We start from the raw sequence: 18,752 nt of genomic DNA, 5'->3' as shown, positions 1-18,752 counted from the left end.
AAAGGATTAATATTCTATGTTGAGAAAAATCCCATCTAGCAGTTAGTAAAAGACTCAGGAGACTTCCTGTCAGAGCACATTTTGACTGGCTTTTATATAAAGAGAGAATATCTTCTCTCACTTGTCAAAGAGGTTTCCTGTGAAGGCCAAGAACGTCCTCTACCAGTGTTAAAAGAACATCACATGTATGGGAAACACGTCGGCCCAAGATGAAAGATTTCTAATATAGGTCGGATGCTTAGCTTGCACTTGGTGTGCACAGGACAGAGAAGAAGAAGAAAAAACGCGCACCTAAGCATCAAAAAGGGCACGCTGTGGTCTCTGGAAAGTGAAAAAGTGTGTTTGCTTTATGTGTTTGATGTCGAGGCAAGACGCATGAGAATGCGGGCTCTCTTCACAAACTGTGGTTTTCAGATTTAGTTCATGCTCAGTCTTTATTCAAGGAGGGACATAACATTTGCATTCATGTCAGAGGAACCAAGGAGAATTTAGCCATTCAGATCAGAATGTAGCACGACAACTCTAGCAAATTAACGAGAGACAGGGAGAGGGGAGACATGCCTATTGAATGTAACAGTGACAGTTTATAGCGTAGTAAAACTCATTACTCTAAACTATTACACGAAGGTAAGCTGTGGTCGACTCGACTGTGCTAACCTCACTGCGGTATTTTGACAGTCCTGTCATCTTGACTGCCGACATGTTGTTGCTTAAATAGGTCATTGTGGTTGCGGGAGATATAAAGAGGGAGCGAGGAATACGTAGAGAGACGGAGGGAGAATTGCATACCCAACTCGCTTTACTTATAGCTGGCATTTCTCAGTTTGAGCTCAGAATAAAGTCGAGGTCCATGCGCCAACTGTTTTACATACAGTACATGCTTTGAATCTCAAAACCAGACACATCATAAGCAAGGCCCTCATTAAATGGTGAAATCATGCTGTTTAAACTTCGTCCTTGGCAGCGAGCGCACATCAGCACATGTAAAGAGGAGGAAAAAAGGAAAACACATCATAATTAATACAACAAACCCTTAGATGTAATCAGACGCCGTTTTCATAGTCTTCTCTTTAAACTCGCTACAAATGCATTAAAAGATCAGAGCTCACTTTCCTGAAATGGAAATCCAAATTATGTTATTTCAGTTACATTTGAGTAATAATCTTTTATGAAGTTTTCCAGAGTTTAACAAAGCAACAGATGGTTGATTGATTTACCAGACTTACCCATGCTTTGTTGGCTGGATCACTAAAATATCCATTTGACTCACCTCCAAAAAAACCCTATCTGAGCCTGAACGAAGACTATTTCTGCGTATTCCACCTCATCTTCTAGCTGTGGAGTCTTACCTTTAACACCATAATAGTGAAGCTTTACAGTCTGGCTGAGAGATAAGACCGCTAACCACTGAAATTCAGTCGGTCTGAATTACCTCAAATGACTCATAACCTATTTTAAACAGAGAAATGCTAATATTGCTGGTTTAGCTCAGCACCCACTTGTTTTCCTGCCTCACTCTCATGCGGAATTCATGTTTCACTTCAAGGTTTGTATGAATTAAACATCTTAGAGCTCAGGTGCTCATCTGAGACCAGCCGGCCTCATATTCAGTTTACTGTCAAGATAAGCACAAGATGTCTTTACATGTTAGAGGCTCAAGATATTCTTATTTTTGCTGGAAGGTGGAAATGAACAATTTCTCTGTTTAATCTAGAGATCAACATGTTGTTTAGTGTTCTACTTACAGCTAATCAGTGATTCATTTGTGAAACTATGAAAAAGTCACAGAATCCCAGCATGCAAGGTGACATCCAATGAACTGGGTTTTTTTTCTCCCTGCTGATGTATTTAGTAAAATGAAAAGAAAAAGAAAGTCTTCACATTTCAAGAGTTGGAGCCGGTTCATTTCATCCATCCGTTCATTTTCTTAAACACCTATCCCAGCTGTCATAGCGTGAACATCAGTGTACACCCTGGACAGAGAACCAGTCTATCACAGGGCTGATACAGCCAATTTAGAATCACCAGTTAACCTAATATGCATGTTTTTGGCCTGTGGGAGGAAGCCAGAGTACCCAAATAATACAATTTCTGAATTGATTGATTTTTAAAATGATTATTTTTTCAACTACCCACTGATTAGTTGCTATCCCTGAACTTAATGTTCCAGCTGTAGTATGCGCTCTTTTTATTTCTAATTTGCATTGCTCAGTCATTTTCAAAGCTACGAGAGCACTAGCATTTGAATTGCAGAAAACAGCTACCAAGTGTGGCTGCAGTTTATTCCAGCGAGTTGTTGTCCTTCTATTTTTGTTTTGGGTTTTTGTTTTATTGACTTTGCTCTACAGCTGCTGCCATTTAAGTTGCATGGCTGCAGTAGAGATTGTAGAAAGATAATTTTGAGATTGTGATTGTGGATGTAGGAGGAATAAAAGAAGAGTAGAAGTGGTTACATTGTATGTTGTGAATTCCCTTGATCTCCAAGATTAACTGTTAAGCGTGTGCGTGTGTGCCTCCGTGCCTCCGTGTGAAATTTTTTTGTGTGTGCTTCAGCGCTCGGGCATCAGCATGTGATTGTGAACATCAGTTCCAATTTGTCTCCTTCTTTCAGCCTTGTTGTCTAATTGCCATGCCATCGGTGTGTCATTGAGGCTGCATTGTGTTCCTGTTTTGTCATCCTTATCTCAGTGATAATTGCCCCTGCCAAATAGAGGGGAATTAAGAAAAGAAATTGCTAATGACAAGACATCTAAGAAAAGGCATGTTCTCTCATTTCCTTTATGTGTCCTGTTCCCTCCCAGTCCCGTGTGCTATTGTAATAATTACAGTCGATGCATAACAAGCTAGTTAAATAGACCATCTTTCTGTTTCTACAGTCAGAAAGCACAATACGCCAGCGTGCTCAGTTCAAACAGAAAAACCTACCCAGCTCCCTTTGTTATTCCACCCGTGCATTGACAACAGTCGCAGAGAGGAGGGAAGGAAAAAATCAATGCTGTCAAATGCGGAGATAGGAAAATGTCATTTTGACAAATGCAAGGCTTTGTGTACGCACAGATTGAATTTTGATGGATTTCTCCCCAGGCGAGGCCTCCTTTTCTTATTTATAGGCCTTCATATAAAAATGTTAAACAATGATGTTACAGAAAGCAAATACAAATGTCATTGGCACAAAAGTCTCCCAATGAACTCGTGGTTCTTTGTTTGTGGGAAATATTTTCTTTCAAAGACAGACAGCCATTTGAAGCCTTTCTGAAAGCTTACATGGCTATTTTTAGGAAAATGTTACACAAGACTTGTATTTTGATATGGGCTGTCATGGGGTATTTGCATGGGAAAATCAATGCAAATGAATTTGCATTAGTTCAAACAGAAGTTTGAGCATATTGCCAAGTGTTTGATGCTTTTAATGGTGTTTCATTCATACCTGCAGGCGGCAGCTGAGGGTTAACACATCTCTTTGTCAGGATGAAGCATATGCTGTATTCTATCACATAGTCATGATTGTATAAGTGCTCAGTATTCATTTGCATCCTTTTAGCTGAAGTGCAGAATTGTTTTGTGTGAAATTATGATGAAAAGCTGTTTTCACTTTTCCAGGCAAGGAATATGTAATTACTACTCTCTTCAGTGTGTCTCATTAGTTTATTGTTTAATTCGTGCATTGGCTCATTTATATGTGCATTATATGGTTTAACGCTAAGCATCTATTTCCCCATACAGATTCTTTCTGTAGGCTTTTAGACTTTACCTAAAATAAAATGTCATCAGCTTTTAAACATGTTGATTTGTCAGTGCTAACAATCCATTTATGTAATAAATACAATTATAGCGCCCAGTACTACTTTTAATCTAAACAAATGACCTCAAAGTGTAAACATACCTTTTAGTCATAACACTTGTTTTGTTATGGCAGCTTTTAAATAAAAGTTTGATATTCATCGCCTTCTCTCTTGTGTAATGACTGCACATGACGTCATGTGTTTCAGCTCAGGTCCTTTCCCAGAGTTCCTAACTCCCTTGTTTGTCTTCTGTCTCTCCCACAGTCAACCTTTGGACTATGTTTCAAGCTGCTCAGAAACTCGGAGGATATGAGTTGGTAAGTATTCACACATGTGGCAATATAGTCCTGCTTTTCCATGAAGTTCCCTCCCCACCCTCTTTCTGTTTCTCCTCCAAAAATCCGTACTTGCTCTTTTTTTTCCCTTCTAAATTGTCTCTTCCGCTAATGCTGTCCTCCAACCTGTCTCCCTTCTTTCCTCCCTGCCTTTTATTTCTCTGCCCTCCTTTTACCCCTTGAGCTCAGTCACTGTTTTCCCAAGAAGAAAGTTTCGCTCAGAGCCACTTTTAGCAGAAATGATGCTGTTGTTTCAAAACCCCCTTGGAGTGGAAAACACATGTTCCTCTGTTCTAAACTGGTCAAAAGGAAATTGGTTAAATCACTCATTTTTTCCCATTTGGAGATGAAGTGAAATGCACATACATACCCACGTGTGAGCAAGTACTATATGCGAGTTCACACACAGCCAGAGTGAGTCAGAAATGAGGGTGTATGAGGCATTTAACTTGGCAGCCTTACCTGCCTTTTATTCACTCACTATTCATGTGCGACGTATTTTCAAAGTGAAGTCAATGTTTGATATTAAGTCTTCAAGTCGATTGCTCGTGCCTGTTTCTAAATATGCTAGCTGTGTCGTCCAAACAGACAACTAAACTAGGCCGTAAACAGGATACAGCTCATATAATTGGGGCTCATATCCTTTTAAAACGCTCATATCTGCAGCTGATTATCTCACGTTTCATGTTGTGGCTTTGTTGGCTCTGTGGCAGCCGTCATTCTTTTGTGTTTTGTGTTGTAGCTCGTCCGTTATTCCCATCTGTTGTGGAATAAGGGGTCGTAGCAGGAACAACTGACTGCATGATGTTAACAGAGCTTATTATGTTAGAGAATTGAGTGTTGAGGATTCAATAACTGGAACATGATGACTCATCAGCTCCCCAAGACCTTGAAATGATGTCAGCCACTTATGTTTTTTATTATTTTTTGGTATTTTTCTTTCTCTTCGTCTTATTTTTATCTCTTTTTTGTCTCTATTTCTTTTGTCTTTTTGTCTAATCACTCTGTATTCTCACCCATCGCTCCAGATCACAGTCCGCAGACAGTGGAAACATGTATATGATGAATTGGGCGGCAACCCCAGCAGCACAAGTGCCGCCACATGTACACGGAGACACTACGAGAGGTGAGTTATTATGTCGGGCAGTTATATATGACACATTGTTATGCATGCACATGTGAACAGTCTGCATCGCCTGAAGTGGGTAAACTCCTTCACAGCTGCATCAAATGTACTTTCACAATGCTTTATTTGTAACATCGGGACACAGCAGGACACATATTGATCTTATTTACGGAAAGTCAATGTACACATGAAGAGCAACAGTGGGATGCTGACTGTTTTAGCATGTAGCTGTAATTGCATTTAGAAATGTCTTCCTTATCCTATGGACCTAAATCAATTCATAATGACATGAGATTCGGTTATTTTCCTTGCCTCAATTGATCCGTTGTGTGGCACAGTGAAACCAATTGTGCTGTAATCTGCTCCCATTCCGCTCTACAAACAAACCAAAGAGGATTAAGGAGTTCAAAATAACAGCAAAGTTTTTAATTATTAGCTGACCTATATGAATACGCATGCAGTCTCTCCATTTTCCACTATATATGCATCACAAGCACAGAAAGCTGCAGGATAAAATGAAAACACCAGTTTAATATATTCATTTAATCGTTCAGTCTGATACTGCAGCATTTTCAACCTCCACATTATAATCACTCAGATGGTATTACAAAACCTAAGCAAGCATATGGATATGATCCTAAGGGAGCTGTGTGGGTATTAATGCAGGGCTGCTCGCACACACTCACAAACACACACAAACACACACACACATGCAAACATACACACACGGCCACTTTCCCAAGGTTAAACAAATGCCAAATACGATCTTCCCAGCAAGAGATAACCAGTCGCTCATGAAGCAGGTCATTCCTCCGGGCCTGTGACCCTCTCCACATCCCTCCGGCTGCTGCAGGTTTATGCATCAGCACAGTTCAGGCACACACACACACACACACACCTGTCAGTAATACAGCAATATGCCAGCAGTACCATATGAGGGAGCCAGGCACCTTCATATTGTGTCAAGATTGCATGCTGTAAGCGAATTCACGAACACAGGCAGTGGTGGCCAGGGCAGTTTTTCCTGGAAATTTGCAACACCATATTTGTGAGAGTATATTATTTTAGGTGTTGAATTTGTTGACAAGCTGACAATGCGCCTCTAAATGTTCAGCTGCTGGTGCCTCCAGTGTTTACGCTGCATTCTCAGTTGTTTCTCCGAACTTCAAATAAGAACCTGCTCCAAACCGGATGCTCTTATTTCTACTAATAATAGACGTGACTATCAATTTATGGCTTCAAATATGATACTGGGGAAAAAAAGAAGTTTTTGCTTTTTTTTGTTGTTGTTGCAAAACTCAGAATCCAAGACGTGTTTCATCCTTATTTTGTGGAGTGCAGCAATTACTTTGAAGTAAAACGCTATATTGTTCATTTGTCTGTAAGGCATAAAATAGGGGTGTAGGACGAATTTGTGGGAAGCGCTGAGGTGTGACTGCTGCTGCGCTGGCCTTTCCCTCTCCAGCCACCGAGAAGCAGCTGAGAGAAAATAATGCTGAATCAATACAAAGCAATAATATCCACACACTGCAGTGAATATCAGTCTGACAGAGAGAAGGTGTAAGAAGGAGGGGTTGGGGGTGATTGTGTGTGTGTGTGTGTGTGTGTGTGTGTGTGTGTGTGTGTGTGTGTGTGTGTGTGTGTGTGTGTGTGTGTGTCTGTGTGTCTGTGTGTGTGTGTGAGAGAGAGAGAGAGAGAGAGAGAGATATCAGCTGAAGCCGAGCAAGTTTCCATTCAGGGGAATAATTTTAGCTGAGCCTTGGTGTTTGGGCTGCTTGGAGGGCAATTAGCTTCATTGTATTAACTCAGCAAACACGGCCATTCTCTCTGCATGATGAATGAGGCTGTTTGTGGGCTCGCTGAAGTATGTGTTTGTTCCCCAGAGGCGTCTTTGTTTCCACCTTTAATCATTAGTCAACGTGCTACAGAAATATATTTCACAGGGAAGAATGTACAGTGAACAAACTGGAACAACACCTATGTTTTCCTCATCTCTCAGAAGGATCACTTTGATTTGTCTCAGTGGGCCAAAGTAGAGTAGAGCAGGAAATAAAAAGTCTCCAGCTAGTAGGAAAAAAGGAAACAATATTTCAGGACATAATTGCTTTCAATTAAGTGGATATTCTTGGCTGTCTTGGTGTTATTTGGGTTAAAGACTGTGAATATCCACAAGCATTCAGTGCTCGTTTTAAATTATACACATTATCCCTTTACAGCCCTAATGGTAAAATCATATGAAATGGTTTCCTAGGAGATGTTATTGTGAAAGATGGAGCCAGGGGCATAATCACTATATTTATGCTGTCCAGGAGCGGGCGGTAATCACTGGTAGAAATAGAGTTACATAGCTGGAATTGAACAGGAGATAACCTCAGCTAATTGTCATTTTCAAAGTTACTGTTGTTTAGGCACAGAGCGCCCTTCATTAGTGCGCAGGGAAAAATCAATGTAGAAATGTCCAAGCCAAGGTCTGCCGCTGCAGCTACGGGGAAGCTTTAATGATATTTATTTAAACCGTTTCCCGAGATTAGCTGTCAGGGCCCAGCGCTCTGAATTAAAAATGAGGTCATGAAAAAGATGGCATCAATAACCTTGAAATAGACTGCCTTTTGCTTCTGTGCTGTGCCATTTTCTCCCTCCTCTCTCTCTCTTTCACTCTCTCTCTCCCCGTCTCTCTCTCTCTTCCACTCCCTGCCTTGCACTTCATGCTGTTTCTTTCATTATACAGGTCAGCGCCTTTTAACAGCTCCTACATATTTAATCTTCCAGGTTTCCTACGTGATCTCTTGTTACAGAAACATCACATTCCACCATCTCTGTTCATTTCTGCCTGTTACGGATTTTTAATACCTCACCATGCCTTGGCACTCTAATGTAATTGCACCACGGGGTTGGTATTGGTGTGGGGGGAGGGGGGGGGTGGTTTGGAGGGGGAGGTGGGGGGGGTATCCATGGCAACAGCGAAGCAATTTAGAATAATTTGCTATTTAAAAACTCTGAGGTTTTGGGTAATAGCAGAAAACGCAGATGAGGGTTTTTTGGATTAAATCATTTCATCTTTAAAGTAATGGATGTTTGCCAGATGTACTGTACACGGAGCCTGTGAAATATTCTCTGGCTCAGATCATGCAGATATGTGTTTCTTTTAAGACAGATGCACAACTGTTCCAATTTTAGTCGACTAGATGTTTTATTGATTCAGCCTGTATTCATTCCTCCTGGTATCGATGTTCTTTTGCATTCACTAAAGCTGCTTTCCAGATATAAAAATACATTATTAGGAAACCTTGAGTCAGTCCTTGCTCTGAGAATTACCGTATAACACCACGGGTTTCAAATTTGGGGAAGAGAGAAAGAGACAGGATTGTTTTGTAAATTTTATTCTGAACTCGTCAGCGTCTCGCGCCGCGTTGTCCTTGCTGTGTTGCAATACATCAGATGTAGCGCATTATACTTTTACACTGAAACACAGATTTCAGTTGGTGTGTTGTCCTACAGCAGAGGGTATCATTAGATTGCAGTAAGAAGTGGTGTGGAGAGAGTATCACCTTGTAAACCTGAAAGAAGCAGGATGAGACATTGACAGAATTTATTAAAGAAGTAAAAATGGTTGACTATTTTAGTTTTTAAAAAAAGAAAGAAAGGAAAAAAACAGGAGAGAGATAGGACAGTTGCAATATGATAACATAGTATTTACTCTCAGCATTCCTTAAGACTATAATAATGTCTCAACATGTTGTCTGTATCAGAAGGATGGCCAAATTCTTTGTATATCCATGACACTTCCACAGAATGTGGACTTGAGCTAGAGTGGGAAGGCAGCCAAAGAGCTGCATGTTCTTTACACTAAAATAGCAGGCAGCTATTTTAACATCTGAGAGCGAGATGGTTTCCCCAAGACAAATGCTTTATTGAGCATTCAGTGATAAAAACCTCTTCTTCTTTCTTTTTTGCAGCCATCTAACAAATCACAATATCGGATCATTTCTTTATGTGTCGAATTTAATCAAAAGGTCTGAGTTTTTTCCCCCCCAGTGGCAGTGAGAAATCACAAATTATGGCACTGATGTGTGACAGGCAATCGACTGTATGAGAATCTATTCAAGTCTACTGAAATTAATAAGTGGTTCAGTGTTGCAAATTAAATTAATGATATTCTTGCTGAGATTTCAGTCCACTTCAGGGCAGCAAGAGGGAACATATTGTGGATATTATGGCGTATTAATACTTTAGTGACTGAAAGACTTGAGTGGTGCTTTATGCAGAATAGTACACATTTATTTTAAACACTTACATGTAGCACTCTTGGCTCACACCTTGTATGGCGAACATTTACTGCAAGCTGCAGCAGCAGCAGCTAATGAGAGCAAACCCCGGGGGAACAGTAGAGGTCATTTTAAATCTGGTATTTTCAGACTTGACAAAGGACTTAAGTTTTTCATACATTCCTGCGCTGCCCTCCTGTTTTAACTGCATGAATGAGGGTCACCTCAAGTGGTTTGGCTTCGAGACAAAAGAGGGGCTTTGAGGCATAAATCCAAAGCAGAGGGACCAGCTACAATGTCTGTTTATCCCTCTGCCGGCATCTTGGCTCTTTCTCTACAGCAGTTATTGTTTTCTCATCGCTGTGATGATGCTTAACCATTCCACTTACATACGATAAAGATTTGATTTTATCTTTTTCTATTTTATTCTCTTTTCCTTACAGGCTTGTAAAAGCACGTTATTTTTCTTTCCTCCAGATCTTTCTACAGCCCCAGGGGCTTGTCCACCAGCTTCTTTTTTTTTTTTTTACGCATGAAGCAGCTCTTGTGATCTTAACACAACACCAGCAAAAATTAATTTCAGGACGGATGGGAGGGGAATTGTTGAAATGGAACAGCCTGTGGGCTTTTTCCACTTATTTGGTGACTTAGGCATTTCTTGGATTTGAGCACACTGCTTGTTCCTGTAACACAAAACTCGGACAACAGCAGCACATTGCTGGTAAAGTCACCTTGTTTTTGCCAAGTTGTCTTTTTTTTGTTGTTTTCAGTAGAAGTGCTTTGTGTGTAAGCCATTATTTCAAAGGCACAGACCTGCTTAGTTGACAGTTTTGTTCTGTTGAATCACAGTGTTGTTGATCCCAGATTCCAAAATCAGTCACAAATAATCCATTGTATATATATGAAGAAATGTTTTTTTCAGATTAATTACATGAGATAGTTTCTGTCTATTAATATAAATATTTCAACTTCACTGCGTATTTGGATTCCTTGTTAAGGAACATGGAAAACGGCCGCTTAAACAAAAGCCAGGTGATAAATTGGCATGAGAGGAAGTTAAGTATTTATTGACCTCATAAAAATGTTGCCTCTCCTGCCTTGATGAAATTCCTTGCTGGAGTCTTCCAGTGCAGAATACGCCCCCAAGTGGCTCAAATTAATAACTACATCTGGCTTTCTCTCAACTATTTCAGTGGCTGCCAAGCTTAGCCCTTCCCCTGCTTTGGAGGAAATTGCTACTTATAGCAGTATTGTATTATAAGTGCTTATTATATCATACTACATAATCATGATTAAGTTATAGGTGCAGTGTTTGAAATTGCTTTCACACACAGGGGTCTATTAGGATTTTATTTTTAATTTTTGCTTGCTTTGCCTTGTTTGTTTGTTTGTTTTTTACAGAATTAAAAATGGACTCCTGTAGTTTTAATATTTGCGTCCTGGCAGTCAAAGATACTGTAATAGGTGTATGAAATGTGCAATCATAATTTAATAGACTGAAATTTCTGGTCAGCAGTTAAGTGTTACAAAACAAGTCTTTCTAACAATGAATTGAACTTCCTGAGGCTGATTTTTTTTGGGGGGGGGGGTTCTCAACCAACATAACATCTTAAGCTTTCCATTTGTAACTATTTAAGGCTCCAGTAATTTCCCGGGTTCAGCTCTTACATTAACCAGCAACACCACCATCCCCCTACCCCTTATTGACATTCCATAAAGTTGACCCAGGCCCAGGCAGCCATCTCTTTCCCACAGATCCTGCTGATAGTCAACAGTAGACCCTTGTATACGCAGCAAATATGTCACTTTTCTAGCCCTTTGATCTCTAATAGCCTCTAGATATTTTTACATGTCGGTATGTCGATAACAATTTTCAAGACCTTTTGTTTATAACACTGGAAGATTTACTTCACCTTCCTTTTTTGTGCAAGAAGGCCTAATTATAGAAAGACTGAGAAGCACTTCCCTGTTTAACAGGGAAAAATCCACTGCTTCTACTTTAAAGTTATGTTTTCTAGGATTTTTCATTCCTTTATTCAAAATCATTTTTCCTGTTCATTAACATGTCATTATGCCCCTCTTTCTCTCCTTCTGTTTCTTTTTCCTTTTGGCCCTTTCCCTCCTCTCTTCTCTTTCACAACCTCTTTGCTCTCCATCTCTCCAATAAGTCACATTTAATAGTACATTTCCTTTCTTGGCCTGGGGCCTGGTGCCAGACCAGCTGTATGAAATGTAGTTTCACCGCTTTCCCTGCCAGCACTTTTGTTCAGAGGAAAAATAACAAAAAATCCCACAGAGCCTCTTGAACTCTCTGAGGCTTTTTTTTCTTCCTTTTGAAGAGGAGGCGAAACAGCTCTTGATTCATTGTTTGTTTTACCGCCATGTCCCTTAAAAGGAATAGTGCAACCGTCTCTTGTCGTTACACGAGAAGACCTTTTTTTTTTTTTTCTCATGACTGAGAAAGTCATGTTTCTGTCTGGCTTTCATGGATTTTTATTGTTTAAAAAAAACTGACAGAGGAGCTGGAAAGATTTTCAGAAGAACTTATTGAAGTTCTTAGTGTCGTAGTTTTTCAGTTGTCTTGGTTTCCTGTTCCACAGTGTTTCTTATTTCTGGTCTAGTGCCAATTTCCATTTTCTTTTCCTAGCAATAAAAGCCTAAAAGTTTCCCTCACTGGTTTCTTCATGCCATTATTTTACACATGGGTGTTGTTATGTTATCCAGATCCTAATGTTCCCATTAGTTATGACATCAGATATGGAAAAGTGACTAGGGACGTATTCAGAGGAGGATTACCAGAAGTCAAAAATAGCCTAATGTTTATTCTACAGATTTTTCCTTGTTACTTAGTATGGACTTAATTAAGTTGAAGCATACGCAGCTATTCAGGATTTCATAACATGTAACAACTAAAGCATGCTTTTACCAGCTGAAATATTTCATTATTATAACCAATTTAAGGGCTTCTATCATTAATAACATTAGTATATTAAATTAGAGATTATGTGCGGTGAGGTTTCTTTAAAGAATTTGATGTCATTTCTCCAAGATATTTTCCCCCTTTTTTTCATTCCAAACTACATTAACTTTAAAATCCCCTCACACACACACACACACACACACACACACACACACACACACACACATATTATTTTCTGTCAAGGTTAAAGAAATACCAAATGTGATCTGTCTCAGCAGGAGATAACTAGTTATTCACATTCTCTCTGTCTCTGTCTCTCACACACACACACACACACACACATGCTCTGGCACCCATTTGAGCCTGGATTTCCCCTAACCTAGTTTAATTACAATAGGATCGTTAATGCTTGCCAGGTATTAAAACAAGGAGGTTTTAAAGCAAGCTATTTGATACACTGCATGCCAGGGGCGAAGCTGCAGCTCAGTTGCCAAACAATGTGGTGTATTGTATTTTACGCTAAACAACCAAGGTGTTTTGCTTTTTGAAAAAAAAGCTTCCGCCTTTTTCCTGTTTAGCAGGAAAAAAAAGCTTTTTGTTTATGTGCAATGATCCACAATATATCAGTAACCAAGCCTTGCAAAGTTGACAGGACATAACTTGATCGTATCTGCTTTGCCCACATTCTTCCTCAGGCTCCTCCTCCCTTACGAGAGGCATGTTAAAGGAGAGCCCGATAAACCCCTCCCCTTGGCCAAACCCAGGAAGCAGGAGAGCAGCCAGGAGAAGGCGTCAGGAGCCAAAGCCAAAGGACTAGGGGCCAAGAAATTAAAAAGCCTGAGCAATCCCAAGCTGGGGAGTAAAAAGGATAGAGGGGATACACTGAAAGGCCAAGAACAGTCACAGGTTAGTAGCAAACCTATCCAGCTGCTGGCTCATCAGGATCCATCTCACTCTCAATTCAATTTAATTTTTATGTTGCTGTGCTTTCTCATCAGTCCCTCACCCCCTGTGTTGAATTTGCCAAATAAGAAAGTATAGGAGTTTCTTTTCTTCTTTGAAAAACTGAAATAACTATCATTTTTCCAAATTGCAGGATGATACGGTGAAAGAAGAGAATCATGACCCTCCCATAGCCATAAAACAGGAGGTACCTCTGCAAGATGAACCAATTGTAATAGAGGAGGAAGAGTTACACCTTACCCTGAAGAAAGAGGAGTCCCTGGTGGTGGAGCAGCCATCTTCATTCTGCCCCAAAGAGCCAGACTGCAGAGGCCCACATGCTGGTCTACCCCTTCGTACTGGTTCTGGTTCCCAGCCCGAATGGAGGCAAATCAGTGAGGCCCTGCAGTCAAAACTCACCTGTGAACAGCAAACTGAAGGTCATTTCATTCCTAAAAACCCTTACCTGTCTCATCGATGGGATATAGACAAACCTGCTGGACATGTAGCCTTGCCTGAGCCCTTCTCCAGGGTCAAAGACCCCATTGAAGGTCATGGTGGGAGAGTGGGGAAGGTGTTGCCGATGTGTAAACAGGCAGACAAACAGTGTATAGACTTAAGCACAGATTCCTACCCAGAGCAAGAAGACTATGGGGTTATTAAGAAGGAGTCTACCCAGGGCTCCGGACAGACAGCTGCCTACTGCAAAGCAAGCCAGGGGGTCATGTCTCCTTTGGCCAAAAAGAAGCTCCTCTCTCAAGTGTGTGAGTCCAACCCTTTCTCCTTTACACCTCTTTCTCTTCAGCCTCCACCTCCCACAGCTACATCCTCAGTTCCTGTCATATCAGTGTCTGAAGGGGAAAAGGAGAAGAGAAAGAGTGAAGAGGAGGGATTAGGACAAAGGCACGGCATCCCAGAGGTAGCTCCTATATTCAGGCCATCAGTCATCCAGCATGCCCAGAGCAGCAAGCCTCACCAACAAGCCACAGGTGGCCCATCAGAGAGGAGCACTGCTGGGGAGCTTTCAGAGAGTTACAATTGCCGGACAAGCCATCATCCCCAGCCTCAAGTAAGCGCACCATGGCAGCCCTATCTCCCCCGAGCTCAGGATGCCTTGGAAAACAGTGGGGAGAAGCTACTCCAGGGCCCGGCTTCTCAGCCCCGGAACTACGCAAGTGACTGCTACTCTTCCCCTCACCTCCACAATCTGTATAGGCAAACTGAGAACTGTCTGAGTCAAGAGAGGATTCCTGGCTTTGTTAGTGCAGAGCGGCGAGAGCACTACACAAGGGACCGTGAAGGCAGCCAGGGTTTTGTTTGTGGCACCCTGGAGCAAGAGGGCTTGGCCTACAGATCTCATTTCAGTGACAGGACTCAAACACATGGAGAGAGCAGAGAGGCCGAAGATGAGCCAAGAGACTTCACAGTTTCTAAACAACGCTCTCAGAGGGTTTCCTCTTTCTCAAAGCCTCCCTTCTGTAGTCTCTCATATTCCATCATGCACCAGGGTTTGGATTCTCACCCTAAAGCATGCAGAGTTCCTCCTATGACAATCTCTCCCCCCAAGCAGAACCCAGCAGAGGCATCACAGTCGTTTCCCAGCCCCAAAGCTTCAGGTGAATCTTCCCTCACCAGCCCCAATCGACCCAGTAAAAGAAGTTTAGCAGAGCCCGAGAGCGAAGATGTCCCTGAGAGGAAAGTTCGTGTGGTTACACCAATCCACCCTGCTGGCACAATCCGACGTAGCGATCCAGAAGAGCTGAAACCAGCTGAGCCGGCCCATGCTGTTCACCTCAACAACCACCTTCCTGAGGGACACCCCACAACCACTTTTCCCCCACCTCATGCTGCACCCCTCTATGCTGGCATATACCCGCCTGGCAGCCTGGTGTCACCAGGGGCCCAGGACGGGCTCCAGCAGCATCCGGGTCTCCAGTACCTAAAAAGCCAGTCAGCAGTATCACCTCTCGTGCCCCCTTTATTCCACTCCATGATGCTCCACAGGCAGCTGCTGGCCTCTAGCCCTAGCCCACACCACTTCTACAGGCACCCTGGTGGGGCAGCACTGTATGGGGACCTGTTGCACCATCTATACCCTCTCTCAACCCTCCCACCTCAGCTGTCCTCGGTACACCCCAGCACCAGACTGTGAGAAAGAGGAGACATTTATTTCCCACTCTCTTTCTTCATCCTCAGAAACTGTCTCAGCTTTTCTTTGTCTTTGTTTCTCTATCTCGGGGATTGTGGCTCAGTCAAAACAAAACACTGATTATATAACTTTGGCTGATAACTGACTGATAAATGCATCAGTCAGGTGGACTGAAAATTCCATTTTCTTTATTTTTTTTAATTGTTTATGCCTTTGTTTATATACTTTGCACTGTTCTTTATTTGTATCACCACTTACTGTATCTTTTTTGTTGTTGTCGTCGTATTCTTATTTGCACAATGCTCATGTGTATGTGCTCACAAATCAGTTTGCCGCTCTCAGTAACCATGAGTCAGGTTGTTGCTCTGGATGTGTGAAATGTTGAGGGCAACAGAGAAAAGCCATTTGTTTACTACATCTGAGGGCTAAACTTTGTTGCTTAAGAACACTACAAGTAACATGACAACGTAAATCAAATTCTTTATATAACTAGAGGTGCGTTCACAATTGCAAACCATGTTCAGCAGCTGTTTAGCGCATAATTACTCTTTAGGCAGCCAGTGGTGTTGTATCTGTTTACATGTCTCCACGCTGAGCTCTGTTGCCTGTTTGTGCCACAGTAAATCCACATGGACTCTTTAGAATAGACATGAACACTCACTGTGGTGCTGCATAACACGAATAGTTTAATCATAACAACATTTAGAGGTGCTGTGTATGACAGATGTACTGTAGACTCACTTGTTCCTCAGTTCAGGTTTTTTCTTTTATTAATAATCATGTATTTCAGTTCAAATACAACATAAGCAGTTTTCATGTTCAATCTGTTGACAAATTACTTTTTTTGTTAAGCATTGATTAAAAAGTCATTTAAATTTTTTTACTTTCTAAACTAAAAGTGATATGACCCCCTAAACCTTTTGTGATGAGTAGACTCTAGCGGCTTGTTTTTGTCTGCAGGACCAGCATAATGAAGCAGCTGTCTGCTGTGGAATGCTCACCACAAAAAAAAATCAGCATTTCATCTTTTTGTTCTTGACTTGAAAAGCTTTTTTTGTTGGTGAACATATTCTTTTCTTCAGTACGCTGAAAAGACTCCCTGTATGATTTGATAGGAATGTTGTCACTTAGGATATTACTGCTTTGCAAATATCTGTGCCTTTCGCAGTGTTGGATTAGAGTTAGCACTACAGTTGTTAAGGTTTATCTTCTGTAGCAGGGTAGGAATGTCAATATTACTGTCGCTCTTGTCTGAAACGAAGCGCACAGACACCCATGCAAAAACAATATGGCACACTTGGCTATCAGACACCAGACTTAATGTGTGAGGCACAGAATGGGACATTTTTAAAATGTAAATGTTTATGCTGTAAACCTAATGGTTAGTATCCATGCTTAAATTATAAAGTGCCCCTATTGTGCTCATTTACAGGTTCATAACATATTTTGGGGACCTATTTGAGTAAGTTTACACACTTTATTGATGAAAACCTTCTTTTCTATACTCTTCCCAACCTCTGAAATGGTCCACCTACTTATATAAACGGTGATATTGTTAGACAAAGTCACTGTTATAATTCTAGCAGTTCTAAGCAATGGCTTAATAACTTGAAAGTTACAGCTATTTTAAATTAGTCTCAGTGGGTTTGTGCTCTTTCTGTTGTCTGACAGCAGAAATAGAAAAATATGTAAATGTGAGCAGCTTTATTGGGAATTTTGCTGTAAAAAAATACAGTGTGTGTAATTGCACAGAGTACAGACAGAAGCAAAGGATGATAATGTTAGCCACACTACCCGTGCTCTGTACCAACAGTAAACACAAGAATTTTCCAATTATTCTAAGATATAGCTGTCAAAAATAAAAGTAATTTGGGTTCTGGTTTAGCTCACAAGCGGCCATATTCCACAGTGGCCCTGGGTTCAACTCCGAAGGCAAAAAAGTCTATCCCCCAAAAAATACTTAAAAAAACAAACAAATAAAAGATGAATCTACTGTTATTCAGTTCTTTAGATGTAACTGAGATATGCAGCATTTTAAAGAAGTTGCAGCTGGTTGCCTCTGGATTTAATTCATGCCACTGCTCATTATTCTTTGTCTGAGTGCGCACCAAACTAGCTGCTAAGAAGGCAATGTGTCACAGTGTTACATTATGATGTAGACAAGCAAGTAAAGCCTGGACTGGCAAAGCAGTTCAGCAGCAGTGTTTTCTGTGTGAGAGAATAATTTTAAATATACAAAAGAAAAGCTATATAACAGATAAATAAATAAGGTGAAACACATAGGGGCACTTTAAGAAGTTTAAATTTTAAACACTTACGCTTTAACTTAAGTAAATCTGTTGACCTAGCTTAACTCTGTCAGCCAGTCGATTATACAAGAACCTGCAAGATTTACTGATCCTGACACAGGTCTGGTGTCTGTCACCCGCAGGGCGTGTGTGCTCTATGTGTTTTCTAGCAGTGATGAAAAGGTACCAGACTCCATAAAGTATGCCTACCATGCTCCATAGCCTGAGGTGGAAAGACAACACCTGCGCCGGCTTTTACAACCACTATATAATTGCAATCCAGGATAGTCGAAATACACAGTGAACATGTCTGGTGTTTCAAAAGAAGAAGAAAAAAAAATCTGTAAAACGTCTGTAAAGTTTTACCGAATACTTAGATAAAGACATTCATTTCTGATTAAGTACTGTACATTGCTGTGTGTAGGTAAAACTGGCATTAGTGCTGGCTCCTGTACAGAACATTCATACGGGATCAATTCATGGCAACCCCTCCTTCTCGTCTTATTTTGTGTAAATAGCACTGTAGATAGTACTGCGTGGTTGTTATCATATAAACTGTTATAATCTGTATATAGTATAAAAACAGTATAAAAGTTGGTTACACAATCTAGCCGTGTCCTTGTTTGCTCTGTTTCAAGGTCACCGTGATCACGTTAAATTCAAACACTACAATTTAAGAATTAGGATATTGTTTATTTGTTGTCGTTTCACTTTTTTTTTTTCCATGTCGTTTCCATTAATGTGCATCCTGAAAGTGTTTTTGATACAGCAGCCATCTGTTTACCAATCACCCAGCTGGCAGGCAAGACAAAAAAATACACATTTTGTATTATATGACCTCCTGTATATTTAATTAAAGTATTTTACTATCTATACGTTTCTTCAGTTGTGTTCTTTAACTGAACTGCAGATAAATAGCAAGGGTTGGATAAACTGGTATTTAAT

At 40.8% G+C, this 18,752-nt stretch overlaps 1 protein-coding gene across 1 annotated transcript in view; it reads left to right on the top strand.

Moving 5' to 3' along the window:
* Positions 1 to 18,680, top strand: part of arid5b (AT-rich interaction domain 5B) — a 75,221-nt gene extending 56,541 nt beyond the window's left edge. Inside the window, exons 7-10 of the mRNA XM_005474332.4 lie at positions 4,047 to 4,099; positions 5,146 to 5,243; positions 13,124 to 13,334; positions 13,525 to 18,680. Of these exons, the coding sequence (XP_005474389.1) occupies positions 4,047 to 4,099; positions 5,146 to 5,243; positions 13,124 to 13,334; positions 13,525 to 15,522 (2,360 nt within the window). The 3' untranslated portion in view covers positions 15,523 to 18,680. The remainder of the gene's footprint in view (positions 1 to 4,046; positions 4,100 to 5,145; positions 5,244 to 13,123; positions 13,335 to 13,524) is intronic.
* Positions 18,681 to 18,752: the final 72 nt, after the last annotated feature.

The sequence above is a fragment of the Oreochromis niloticus genome, linkage group LG13, assembly GCF_001858045.2.
Source record: "Oreochromis niloticus isolate F11D_XX linkage group LG13, O_niloticus_UMD_NMBU, whole genome shotgun sequence".
In the NCBI taxonomy this organism is placed as follows: domain Eukaryota; kingdom Metazoa; phylum Chordata; class Actinopteri; order Cichliformes; family Cichlidae; genus Oreochromis; species Oreochromis niloticus.
The sequence above is the reverse complement of the archived record's forward strand: the minus strand, read 5'-3'. Positions and strand labels throughout refer to the sequence as shown.